General features: G+C 39.4%; 1 protein-coding gene across 1 annotated transcript in view; it reads left to right on the plus strand.

The window, feature by feature from the left end:
• The window catches only part of CCDC87 (coiled-coil domain containing 87), a 111502-nt gene that overhangs the window by 69232 nt on the left and 27433 nt on the right, over positions 1-14837 (plus strand). Inside the window, exons 15-18 of the mRNA XM_073620397.1 lie at positions 4129-4232; positions 5642-5757; positions 8359-8402; positions 11105-11242. Coding sequence (XP_073476498.1) covers positions 4129-4232; positions 5642-5757; positions 8359-8402; positions 11105-11242 — 402 coding nt within the window. The remainder of the gene's footprint in view (positions 1-4128; positions 4233-5641; positions 5758-8358; positions 8403-11104; positions 11243-14837) is intronic.

A 14837-nucleotide genomic window follows, 5' to 3' on the forward strand; every position in this document is an offset into this window, starting at 1 on the left:
ACAAACTGTCATGTTCAATGTAAAAAACATGCTTACAGTGATTATACTACTGGAAATTCAGTATAATTTGCTATTGTAGCTGAATCATTCTGAAATTAATATGTAACATTGATTATTTACATTTGATTCTTTACAATGTATTGTTTGTTAACATAAACTATTTGTTATTAACCACTTGCTGATCGCTGTAAGTACATATACGGCCTGTCAGTAAGTGGTTATACCAGCAATCAGCTGCCTAGTAAAAGTAATCCAGGCGGCTTTACAGCTGCCTGATTACCTTGATGGTACCAGGAAGAGCCACCCTCACTCCCCCCCCCCATCTTCTGCAGGGTGGTTCCAGGGCTCTCCTGTTTCTCCGGAGAGTCCAGGACCAGTAAATAGCCGGGACGGCTTCACACAGAGGAGATGGAGGAACATCAGGTCCCGGATCTCCTCTGTGATTAATGAAACTGAAAGTGATGATGATTACCTCACTTCCGGTTTCAGAACTAGTTTCCTGACAGGTAAGCAGCTGATTAAGAATGATTTGTGCTTGTTTAGCTGCTTTGGGGGCGTGGGAGACATTGTGGGTCTAGTAGACCCCCAATATCTTTATAAAGAGTACCTGTCATCTGCCCAAACCTATCACATAGGGGGCTTGTGATAAGCAATAAAGTTAATAAAAAATACATTTCAAAATTCTTTTTAATACAATAAATAGATAAAAAATAAAAAACAAATTAAAATAGTTATTATATTGTGTTTGTGTGCAGTAAAATTTATTTTAGTGTATTTTTCCTGAAATTGTGTGTTTCATAAATGACCGCAGAAATATTAAGTGACATAAAAAATTGCAACCTATCACTATTTTATTCTCCAGGGCCTCTTTCATTTAGAACAAACATAATGTTTTGGGGTTTTAAGTAATTTTCCAGTAAAAAAAAGCTGATTTTACCATGCGTGTGAACATTTAAAAAATTGCCCTGGAATCTATTGGTTAAAGATATGTGTAAACCATTTGACATTGTTAGATCTGGTTATTTACAAGCAAGGAATAGTGCAGAAACATGGGTTCAGAAGTTGCAGCTCTAGGATATACCTTTAGGGCTAATGCAGAGAGAGCTCAAAAAACACTGCTTTTACAGGCCTTGAGAGTTTTTTTTTTTTTCAGCCTGAAATGTTACTCATATATGTAGCAATGTGTCAAATCTGGGAGTCCATTGTCACGTGTTAGCAGGCACTTATCATAAGGCCCCAAATTGGGACAACTTTAAATCAAGGCGCTAAGTACAATTTTGAAATGCATTCATAGAAATTGATTTACCTGCTAGGTGTTGTAATTCTTTGGAGCCAGTTTAGCGGTTTGGGCACCTCCACCAGACAGTACAGCCAGATACTTAGCCCACAGTGCTGCAGCAGCAACAACATGGTTTGCTCAAGAACACTGAATTAAAATACACCCCAGCTTATTAATAATTGGATTATGATGCAGCAGCAGAATACTAATGAGGTAATTTCCCTAACTCACTTGCGGCCTCTTCTATCAGCATGTTCACGTGTAGCAGAGCCTGATTGGCACTCACTGCCTCTTTTATTCCATGTGCTTGTTGTATAAGGTATTACAAGAGGTGGATATCAAGACAAATTTGGCTACTGGTTCTTTTTATTGAATACATAATTTTAATAATTGCATTTATAAGAAACGGAAGACAATGGACTTCCAGATTTAACACATTGCTACATATATGAGGAACATTTAGTTGTGAATTAGGTGTATCCTAGAGCTGCAACTTCTGAGCCTTTGTTTCTGCACTATTCCTTGTCTGTAAATAACCAGATCTAAGGCCCAGTCCAAGGCCTTGGCTTGCAAGGGCATCGCAGCCCATTTATTTGAAAAGGTCTCTGCACCTTTTTTAAAATGCGGGCACACTATGAGTTTCCAATTGTGCAAAACTGCATCCCATTTTTTACTACTTGGGGGTTGCCATTAAGAGTTAATGGCACTCCTGCGCATTTTCTGTAAAGCACCACGTTTTGTGTGCAGCTGGATGCGGGTGCAGGAATGTGTGCGATTTACACGCATTCCTGTACCCGCACAGATGTGAACCTAGCCTAATAATGTCAAAATGATTTACACATATCTTTAACCATTTGATGTCCAGGGCAATTTTATCATTTTTCACACACTTTTTAAAATCAGCATTTTTTCCTAGAAAATTACTTAGAACCCTCAAGCATACTGTATACCGGTATACATTTCCAAAATGTTTATTATGCAAGTAAAGTTGCACCTTGCAAGGACAATATCCAAAGAGCTTAGGGGTGACACAAGCTCTGCTGGCTTTCATATTCCAATCATGTGCAAGCAAAAATCCTGTTTTTTTTTTCTACACATGATTGGGTATTCTTTGCAAAGTTAAATTTTACCGCATTCGCTAAACTTGGGAATAATTCCCTTGCAGAGCATCCTATTTGCCTTTATTAAAACAAACCCTTAAAATTAATTTTCACTTTTGCAACCCAATATTGTATTGGTTACATGTTCCCATTAACATAACATAATGTAAAAAATATTTAAAAATTACTGCTAACCTTTTTAGGTGCTTTTACTTTTTACTTTTACCAAGCTCTCTCTGCTATGTTATGTTAAAGTGCATATTCTCTCACAATATGAAGTACCGTGTATTCTCTTCTTCACTCTCCCTCCTGTCAGTACCCATTCCTACCTCCTCAGTCCACACCTAGGTGAGGATGATGTCACTGGTAGTCCCCCCCCCCCCACAGCTTTCTGGAAAGCGTCACCAATCCACCAGTCTCCACACAATCTCGCTAATGCATGGTAAAGAGCTGGCTGTGATTCATCATGAAGTCACGGCCAGCTCCCAAATTCAAGATGGCGGTTCCAGGTACCCAAAGAGGTTGGTTTCGGGAAGACAGCGCTGGAATCCATAGACTGGTAACCAGATTTTTTAAAGTTATCATCTACAGTATTTGTAGCTGATAACTTTTAATTAAAGTAAAAGAAAACTTGGTTATAGGTAGAAGCTTTTTTTATCTTAAAGCGGAGTTTCGACTAAAAAAAATAAATAAAAGTCAGCAGCTACAAATACTGCAGCTGCTGGCTTTTAATAATCAGACACTTACCTGTCCCAGGGTCCAGCAATGTGGGGGAATGAAGCCCCGCTCTTCTTCCCCTCCTCTCTGCGGTGCCGGCATTGTCACTGTGGGCGCCCGGCTGTGGCTTCACAGCCGAGCACGCACTGCGCATGTGCGAAACCACGCTGTGTGCTGTGACTGGCCGGGCAATCATCTGCTACCTGCGATGTGTCCCATATGATTCCTGAGTGGGAGGGGGGGAGAGGTGAACTTACTTTCAGCTCTGCGGTGCCCCGGGAGGAAGTGGGAGCTGGAACCCTCTAAAAAGAGGGTTTCCGCTCCCCCCCCCCAAAAAATGACATGCCAAATGTGGTATGTCAGGGGGGTCACCTTCCCTTAAAGCGGAAGTTCTATTTTTGGGTGGATCTCCACTTTAATGCATTCTTTGCATTAAGCTAAAAACCTTTTGTGTGCAGCAGCCCCCCTAATACTTACCTGAGCCCATCTCGATCCAGCAATGTTGCACGAGACCCTCAGCTGTCCAGGACTCTCCCTCCTCATTGGCTGAGGTAGCAGCGAAGCGCCATTGGCTCCCGCTGCTGTCAAACAAAGTCAGTGAGCCAATAGGGAGAGAGAAAGGGGGTGGGGCCAGGCCACAGCTCTGTGTCTGAATGGGCACAGGGAGCTGCGGCTCTGCTCGGATGCCCCCATAGCAAGCTGCCCAGTCTAGGTCTCTTACAAGCAGTCAGAGGCATGCAGTGCCTTAGATCTCACACTGAGATACATAGTTATAAGACTGCATGGACAGAAGTGCCTAGGTACCCTCGTATACCAGGAAGTGGACTGCTACTTTTCAAGAGGCATTCAAGAAAGTTATGCACAGTTAACATTTCAAAATGTTCCCCATAATATAGCAACTCTTCACTTTTTTAACCTTAGGGCTACTTTCACTCATATTTTGTTGATGCCTTAATGCCAGATCACTACTACACTGTTTTCAAAGTAATTTATGTTAGTTGGTTTATTTCTAAGTTTACATCCCTGTTTTAGGACCTGGATTACCTAAAGGTGATTTACCATTTATACAACAGTGATTCCGAAGATGAAGAGCAGGCACGTGTTGCTTTAATAAAAAAGCAAGAAGAGAAAAAGAGGTTTGAATATTTAATTACCCTATGCATAAACACCAGTATAATTAGTGGTTTTATTATAAAGGAAAATACATTTAATTATTCATTTTGTTAATTTTAGTTTTTTTAAGCACATAGCTATAAAATGGTGCAAGTCTATAAAACCAGAGAGAAATATACACTGTTGTTCACAAAGTCTACAATTCTGTTGAAGTTGTGGGTTGCAAGCCTAATGCTTTCTCCCAATCACAGAGGTTACTTTTTTCAGTGTTCAAGTTCAAGGGAACAGAATTAACACGATCAAGCAGTTAGATGATCATTTGGGTGTTTTGCTTCTGACATCGCTGTCATCTGCTATTATCAAATGTTGACTTGTTAGGCTGATGTCATCGGTGCAATCCTGCTACTGGTTGAGAAATTGCCAGTGGCAGGATTCCTATGAAGAACATAACAACGTTAATTCTCACCTACTTGCCTGTGTTGATGCCTTGCCAGCTGTATGAGCAAGGCATTGTTCTCTTGATGCCGATTTACTTTCTACAGAGCTATCGGTATTAAGGAATGATGACTTGCTGCCCAAGTCAGCGAGGGAGTGACACATACAAAAGCAGGTGAGTGTTCTCATTGCACATCAGCCTTATTCACAACAGTAGTGAGCAACTGTATCATAACGATCATAAAACCCATTGTGAATTACCCAATATGCCATTGGATATCTACATGATGTCATCAAGTAAAGCAGAATTGGACTGTTGCTAACTATAGTTGGTTCACAATTCACATTTAGATTTGGTCTAATTTTTAGTATAAATACTGGATTTTTTATTCTTCAAAGAAACAAGGAAGGTGATTTGTCTGTAACAGGTCCACTTTGCTCCAAGCTTCTGTATTCCATAGTCAACATAACCAAGATTATTTATTTTCCATAGTCTTTAGACATAATGAAGAATTAACTGTAAGAACAAGGTTTTGATAATATATGACGCCAGACTGTTGAGCTTGTTCTACACCGAATTCAACTAAAGTGCTGATTATTGACTACTAGGATTGTGATTTTTAATGCTGAGCCTTTAAAGGTAGATTGATTTATCCTGCTGTAGTAATATTATTTTATACCACTGCGCTTTTACTAATCAGATGGGAACACTTTATCAGCAGCAGCTTAAAGGTTTTTATTTTTTTTTTCTTAATACATCCACAGGGTTGTGATTGTACAGAACATTTGTACTTTCTGTTAATTAAAAACCCCTGTGGAACAAGGGAAAGCTTTTACATTGTAGAGCCCTTATTGTTTTGTGTTCTGCATTTCCCTTGCCAAATTAATTTGCCAGATTCGACGGGGGGGTCTATAACAGGCTGACTTTATTTTATTCATAGTAAAATGATTGTGTTCTTGCTGATAATAATGATAATTTAAAAATATTTTTGCATAGGCAACGGGAGAAAAAGATTGCAGATCTCAGAGCTGAGAAACAAAGTTACAGCCCCGGCATGTGGAATGTCAACAGCATAATGCTTGGGGGTCTTGGATCAGACCCACCTGTACAAGGTAATCTTACCTCTCAGATCTTTTACTATAAGCTACACCACTAATACTAAAGAAGCTCTGACTATAGCTTTCACTAAGGCTTAATGTCCATTGTGTAGATTGGCCTGATTGGTTGGAATAAATAGTATTTTTTAAATGTACCCACTGTAATAACTAAAATCAATCTGATTTAAGATTTATGTAATCCCTGCATAGCAGGATTTAGACTGGGGGGGGGGGGGGGGTAGCACTAGGAGCCAGTCAGGCTCCACTGCATGCACATGTGCTGGCAGTAAACATGCTGAAAGCAGGGCAGAGCAGAGAGGTTAGCATACCGGTGTCCTGCTGCTCCTTGACTTCTAATGAGCAATCTCGGAATATGTCCAGGTCCTGCTGTAGTGCTGTAACTACAGTGGGGATCCTAGACTTGGCAATGCTACCTGGCCTGTGTTTGATTTGGCTGTACATTATTATAAATCATTCGACAGATCATTTTTATATTTTATATTATATAATTATAATTATATATATTATATTTTCAGCTGTATATTATGCTACTTTCCTGGAGTGCAGCTTTTAACTATGTATGAGCATCTTTGATTAGAAAAAAGAGCCTGGAAATCAGTTTTGTTTTGATGCTTGACTAGACAGGAGGGCATGAATGGGGAGGAGAAAGTGGGATGAATGGAATTTAAATCAACATTTGTAAAGTTATCCTGTACCCCAGTTTCCATTTACAGCAATGTTTAGGGAGCAAGTGGACATAAGGATCACCTGTAGTGCTCAAGAGTATGAACCAGAAATGGTTAGTCCACCCCAAACCATGTGAAAGCTTCTCATAATTCATGGGGGGTTTATTGGTGAGATCTACAAACTTGAATTTCTGGATCTTTATTTAAATTTGCATTATCTAGAATGCAACAGGAAGTACTGGGATGTGCAAAGATAGCCAAAACTCACAGATGGACAAGGACAGAGTTGGGCATTGTGAAAGAGAAATCCGACTGTTGGAGAGTGTTCAAAAGGTAGACATAGCCAGGGGATGACTCAGTCAACTAGGCTACACCTATACTTTCACTATACTTGGACTTGAGTGAACAGACCCTTTAAAACCTCTGTACATGTTTATCTTATATGATGCTTTTTTTAAAGACATGCTGTTTATCCAACAATTATATTAATGGTAACTTTAACAGGGCCATGTACCAGTGTTCATTTCTTGACTATAACGACTAAAACATTTTAGTCGACTAAATGAATATTATTTTAGCCGACTAAAATATGACTGAAACTAAAACAACTGAGATGACTAAAATACAGCTAAAACTAAAATGGCATTTTAGTCAAAAGACTAAGACTAAAACTAAATTGAAATTTGACTTCAAAATTAACATTGGTCTGTAGTGCATGTTCATACCTCAATGCCATAATAAATAACATATTAGATTTTTCACTCCAGCAGTATATAATGAGTTTGGAAATTGTAGAGAAATGTTAATGAATGCATTACAATTTAATTACACCTATTAGATTTTAGACGACTAAAATGAGTTTTAGTCGACTAAAATGTACTGGAGATTTTAGTCGACTAAAACGTAGGACATTTTAGTCGACTAAAATGTACTGGAGATTCAGTCAACTAATTATGACTAAAACTAAAACAATTGCAGAAAACTAAAATGGGACTAAAACTAAAATGCCATTTTAGTCCTAAGACTAAGACTTAAACTAAATCGAAATTTGCTGCCAAAATTAACACTGCCATGTACACACCAGGTGTGACAACTGTACATCTACTGTATTTCTGTTCAGTGTTCAGATGGCTCCTCCAATTGCATCCCAAGCAAGGGTTGTCTTTGAGCTGCAAAAGACATCAATGACGCTAGATCTCTTATCTTAATGTGGCCAAAGAAAATTATCTGTCTGTGTCTATAGGCAATATACACATTAGATACCTCAATTGGGTTGTTGGAATTGCATCCTTAGCATAGCTTTTTAATCATAGCATTCTCTATACTATTGGTATAGATAAGCTCCTCCACACTGCTACTCAAAAGAGACAAAAAAGGTAATTTGAGGCATTTTGTCAGTATGAAACTCTATGCTAGTTAAACTGTGCCTAGAGCACTGTGTAATCAGGCAGGGCATAAAGGTTTCCTAGGCCTCCCCCCCTTTGATCTGGAATAGGCCTTGAAAGTCCTGTGCCCTGAATACAAAAAAAGTAAGAAAAAACATTGGTTCATTGGAGTCTGATGCTTAGTGCGCATGGAGAAGCTGAAAGCAATCAGCTTCTTTGTGCCTTGAAATCGGTATGCTCAGTGAAGTGTCAAGTAAGACCGATTATTAAGAGTCTATAAGATTCTTCCCTAGAAGAAAGTTTAGAAAACCTTTGTGATTTGCTTTATTAAATAAAATGTAACAGACATAGAATTTTATAATGACAAATTTTGGACACATCATAATGTGCTGATAGTAGCAGAGTTGTCAGAAAATTTCTGTTTCCATTGCTGAGGTTCGGGAACTTGAACAGATACATATATCTTTCTTCTTCAAAGTGTGTTATTTGTACAGTTACAGTATGTCCATTTAATAAACCATAGTTTTCACCTGGCTTATTTTCAGATGCTGACTTGGAACTAAAAGAATCACTGAATACTTCATCTCAGGTATTTTACAGTTCTTTAACCAATCTGCAGCACATTCTCCATAATCCCTCTAAAGCGAATTATGTGTGAATACACTGTACATTTTAGCACCAGACATATAAATATGTTTGAAAAACTGGCAAAACAACTTTTTTTATCAAAGTCAAAGCTTTTCCAACATTTTGGATGCCATATTTGACTGCTGTGCCTTCCATAATATAGTCACATACAGTGCCTAGTTTACTGAAGTAAATATCTATTAAAGAAGGTTCCTTATCGTCTATCTGGGCGTTCTCTGAGCTCTAACTAAGAATGAAGATGAGAGCCTAGTTATACAGAAACAGCAAAGTGAACAGAAAGGGGTTATCAATGATTGGCAACATTTTGTGGCAGTATGGTTTTCAGCATTCTGAGTTTGACCAAGGCTGATGGTAAGTGCAGCTTCGGCAGCTTATTTCCTTGTTGGCAGAGACATCGCTCTTTGGATTGCAATTATTAAGGATGGCATTCAGACTATAGGTGAAGCACAGAATCCACCGCTGAGTAGAATGACTGAGGCTGCATTATGATTTAGAGAGCAGGAAGGTTAGGAGAGGACCTACTGATGCCAGCCATATTAGATGGGAACAGTAACGATGAGGATAATTTTTCCTACAGTTGCTCTTTTCATTGGCAGTAGGCAGATGGAGGCATCTGGTGGCTTCAACAGACATTCTATCACCACCTAATACAGGTTGGGTCATCTTATGTATGTAGGAGGCTTAATTAAGGTTAAGACCCGGAATTTGATGAAAACATTTTACGACTGTCATTCTTCTCATTACTAACACAAAAAAGCATTTCACGCAGAAGCCAGTAAGATCATAGAAATAAGCATTTCGTTTTACCTTTTGTTCTTATATTTATAAGCTTCAAATGCAAGTCAGGGTCCCAGGTTAAGTACAAGCTATGTACAATTTCTTAAAAAGATTCGCTAATCCTGTATTTACTACAGTGCCTTGAAAAAGTATTCCTACTACTTGAAATTTTCCACATTTTGTCATGTTACAACCATGAACGTAAATGTATTTTATTGGGATTTTATGTGATAGACCAACACAAAGTGCCACAGAATTGTGAAGTGGAAGCAAAATGATAAATGGTTTTCAACATTTTTTACAAATAAATTTGTGAAAAGTGTGGGGTGCATTTGTATTCAGCCCCCTTCACTCTGATACCCCTAACCAAAACCTAGTGGAACCAATTGCCTTCAGAAGTCACCTAATTAGTAAATAGAATCCACTTGTTTGTAATTTAATCTCAGTATAAATACATCTGTTCTGTTAAGCCCTCAGAGATTTGCTAGAGAACCTTAGTGAACAAATAGCATCCTCAAGGCCAAGGAACACACCAGACAGGTCAGGACAGGTCAGGAATAAAGTTGTGGAGAAGTTTAAAGCAGGGTTAGGTTATAAAAAATTATCCCAAGCTTTGAACATCTCACAGAGCACTGTTCAATCCATCATCCGAAAATGGAAAGAGTATGGCACAACTGCAAACCTACCAAGACATGGCCGTCCACCTAAACTGACAGGCCAGGCAAGGAGAGCATTACTCAGAGAAGCAGCCAAGAGGTCCATGGTAACTCTGGAGGAGCTGCAGAGATCCACAGCTCAGGTGGGAGAATCTGTCCACAGGACAACTGCCCTCCACAAATCTGGCCTTTATGGAAGAGTGGCAAGAAGAAAGCCATTGTTGAAAAAAAGCCATAAGAAGTCCCGTTTGCAGTTTGCGAGAAGCCATTTTGGGGACACAACGAACATGTGAAAGAAGGTGCTCTGGTCAGATGAAACCAAAATTGAACTCTTTGGCCTGAAAGTAAAATGCTATGTGTGGCAAAAAACTAACACTGCACATCACCCTGAACACACCATTCCCACCGTGAAACATGGTGGTGGGAGCATCATGTTGTGGGGATGCTTTTCTTCAGCAGGGACAGGGAAGCTGGTCGGAGTTGATGGGAAGATGGATGGAGCCAAATACAGGGCAATCTTAGAAGAAAACCTGTTATGCAAAAGACTTGAGACTGGGGCGGAGGTTCATCTTCCAGCAGGACAATGATCTTAAACATACAGCCAGAGCTACAATGGAATGGTTTAGATCAAAGCATATTCATGTGTTAGAATGGCCCAGTAAAAGTCCAGACCTAAATCCAATTGAGAATCTCTGACAAGACTTGAACATTGCTGTTAACAGATGCTCTCCATCCAATCTGACAGACCTTGAGCTATTTTGCAAAGAAGATTAGGCAAAAATGTCACTCTCTATATGTGCAAAGCTGGTAGAGACATCCCCAAAAAAAGACTTGCAGCTGTAATTGCACCTAAAGTGGTTCTACAAAGTATTGACTTAGGGGGGCTGAATACAAATGCATGCCACACTTTTTAGATATCTATTTGCAAATAATTTTGAAAACCATTTATCATTTTCCTTTTACTTCACAATTATGTGCCACTTTGCGTTGGTCTATTACATAAAATCCTATTAAAATAACATTTACGTTTTTGGTTGTAATGTGACAAAATGTGGAAAATTTCAAGGTGTATGAATACTTTTTCAAGGCACTGTATAGGAATATTGCTTCATATAGTGATCTATTCCTAGAGGATTTTTTACATTTTGTAAATTTTTTTTTCTACATTTTTTTCTTACTATTATGCATCCTCTTGTATTTATGCATTAAGGTAGATATACCTGCCAGTCATGTAGATCTTCAGAAGATGATAAATGCTATATGGAATGCACTTCACATACCAGAACGCCAGCGACTGGATATGGCTATTAAATATTGTTCCAATGAGTACAGAGACCGGCTGCCAGAGGTAATAGATTTGTATTCCTAAACATATCATTACACTTGTAGTTGTATATTTTCAACAGTGTTATTCAGGGGTGTATTGCTACTAAATTAAATTATTATTATCATACAGGATCTATAAAGCTCTAACAGTTTTCACATCACTTTAGGACAGTACAAGCACAAATACAATCCAATACAGGAGTGTTCAGAGGGCCATTGAGATACATTTTCCATCATGACAAAACACACCATGTTAATTTGAATAATACAAACCAGTGTAGTGCTACCCCACAAAAAAAATATGTATACAAAATCACAAATTAAATAAATCTTACATGCATAAAGCATAAGAATATATCAATCTCATAGTGCTAGATATAAAAATGTACAACATGCAATGCACAATGAGTCCCTAATAGCCAAATGGTGCAATATTCCTCAAATAACAACTAAATGCCATAAATAAAACAATTAAAAAATCCAAAGTGCAAATGAGTCCAAAGCAATCAAATCTTAAACAAGGTGAGCATTTGTGATCTTCTTTCCAAAATTCCCACTGTTTGATGAAAGAAGTACTCCACTCAGTGACAATTAAGTCTGTTTTACCTGCAGGTCTTTACCGCAAAACTTATAGGAAGTCAATACAGTGCGTTCCCCCAACAAAGGTATCAGTGATGGCAAAATCTTCACTCTCCCTCTGCCATAGATGATCCCCAACTCATCCCACCAAGAAAAGAACATACAAATCTAAAGGAACTAATAGTCCTCCCTGGTGGATTTTATTTAAAGCAAATATATGTATAAAAACACTCACAAAGAAAGCAAAGAACACCTCTCATCATAAAGCATACTCCGCTGATATAAGTCTGCTCCCATAGACAAATTGCTCACCACAATGTGTAATAGCTCTGGCACAGCAAGCATGATGTTATGGGCACACAGCTCTGCCCCCTTTATGTGTTACGTCTGCCAATCAGGACTTCTTCAGTACATCACGGATGATTCAGCTTGTTTAAGATTTGATCACTTTGAACTCATTTGCACTTCGGTCTTGTTTTATTTATTTATGACACTTATTTGTTATTTGAAGATTATTGCACCATTTGGTTATTGGGGACTCACTGTGGATTTCATGTTGCACAATTTTATATCTAGCACCATGATATTGATGTATTCTTATGCTATATATGTGTACAATTTATTTAACTTGTGATTTTTTTTTGCAAAGTTTTGTTGAGTAGAGCTACACTGTTTTGTATTATTCATATCACAATTTACATTCCTGTTTGATAAATATGTATTCAGCTATTATGAGGTCAAATCATGTTGACACATAGTATATGCAGTTTTTTTTTTTGTCTATTAAGAGTCCATGGTATAGTATAGGGGTAGTCAACCCCCAGCATGGGTGCCACATGCAGCACACAAAGCATCTTTTGCCCACGCGCAACTCCCTCCCCATCAGCAGAGCAGCGCAGGGAAGTGTCAGTGAGACACTAATGCATTCCAATCTCAGAATTCCCCACGCCGCACCTGCATTGAGTGGGAGGCACTGTGCCTCCACACATTGTAAAAGATAGGAAACATTGTTTGGTTCTCTAATTTAGCTGTAGATACGATCGTCAGCTCTTGTGATGGGGAAGAGATTGAGTGCAGTTCTGCTAGGGGGGCGGTCCCTGTTTCCAGGAGGAGAAGGAGGACTGTGAGAAAGATGACCCACTCGGTTGCCACTACCAGTCTCAGAGAGAAGGGATTTCACTGTGATTGAGAAAACCACAATCAGGTGACAGTTTGTGGAATTACTGTTGAGCTTCTGGGAATATAATTTTTAATGTGTATGTGTGTATATATACTGTATGTGTGTGTATAGTGTGTATGTATATATATATATATATATACACACACAGTATCTCACAAAAGTGAGTACACCCTCACATTTTTGTAAATATTTTATTATATTTTTTCATGTGACAACACTGAAGAAATTACACTTTGCTACAATGTAAAGTAGTGAGTGTACAGCTTGTATAACAGTGTAATTTTCCTGTCCCCTCAAAATAACTCAACACACAGCCATTAATGTCTAAACCGCTAACAACAAAGTGAGTACACCCCTAAGTGAAAATGTCCAAATTGGGCCCAAACTGTCAATATTTTGTGTGGCCACCATTATTTTCCAGCACTGCCTTACACCTCTTGGGCATGGAGTTCACCAGAGCTTCACAGGTTGCCACTGGAGTCCTCTTCTACTCCTCCATGACAACATCACGGAGCTGGTGGATGTTAGAGACCTTTGCGCTCCTCCACCTTCCGTTTAAGATGCTCAGCAGGGTCTAGGTCTGGAGACATGCTTGGCCAGTCCATCACCTTTACCCTCAGCTTCTTTAGCAAGGCAGTGGTCATCTTGGAGGTGTGTTTGGAGTCGTTATCATGTTGGAATGCGGCCCAGTCTCTGAAGGGAGGGGATCATGCTCTGCTTCAGTATGTTACAGTACATGTTGGCATTCATGGTTCCCTCAATGAACTGTAGCTCCCCAGTGCCGGCAGCACTCATGCAGCCCCAGACCATGACACTCCCACCACCATGCTTGACCGTGGGCAAGACATACTTGTCTTTGTACTCCTCACCTGGTCGCTGCCACACACGCTTGATACCATCTGAACCAAATAAGTTTATCTTGGTCTTATCAGACCAGTTCCAGTAATCCATGTCCTTAGTCTGCTTGTCTTCAGCAAACTGTTTGCGGACTTTCTTGTGCATCATCTTTAGAAGAGGCTTCCTTTTGGGACGACAGCCATGCAGACCAATTTAATGCAGTGTGCGGAGTATGGTCTGAGCACTAACTGGCTGACCCCCCACCCCCTCAACCTCTGCAGCAATGCTGGCAGCATTAATATGTCCATTTCCCAAAGACAACCTCTGGATATGACGCGGAGCATGTGCACCCAACGTCTTGGTCGACCATGGCGAGGCTTGTGTAGAGTGGAACCTGTCCTGTTAAACCGCTGTATGGTCTTGGCCACCGTGCTGAAGCTCAGTTTCAGGGCCTTTGCAATCTTCTTATAGCCTGGGCGATCTTTATGTAGAGCAACAATTCTTTTTTTCAATTCTTTAGAGAGTTCTTTCCCATGAGGTGCCATGTTGAACTTCCAGTGACCAGTATGAGAGAGTGGGAGCGATAACACCAAATTTAACACACCTGCTCCGTATTCACACCTGAGACCTTAACACTAACGAGTCACACGACACCGGGAGGGAAAATGGCTAATTGGGCCCAATTTGGACATTTTCACTTTGGGATGTACTCGCTTTTGTTGCCAGCAGTTTAGACATTAATGGCTGTGTGTTGAGTTATTTTGAGGGGACAGCAAATTTACACTGTTATACAAGCTGTACACTCGCTACTTTACATTGTAGCAAAGTGTCATTTCTTCAGTGTTGTCACATGAAAAGATATAATAAAATATTTACAAAAAAAATGAGGGGTGTACTCACTTTTGTGAGATACTGTATATACACAGTATATATAAATGTGTCACTTACTACTGACCCCTCAGCTCTGCATCATCTACTACTACCAACCTCTGCATCATCACCTACCCCCAACCCCTGAACT

This window comes from Aquarana catesbeiana, linkage group LG03, assembly GCF_042186555.1.
Source record: "Aquarana catesbeiana isolate 2022-GZ linkage group LG03, ASM4218655v1, whole genome shotgun sequence".
Lineage (NCBI taxonomy): Eukaryota > Metazoa > Chordata > Amphibia > Anura > Ranidae > Aquarana > Aquarana catesbeiana.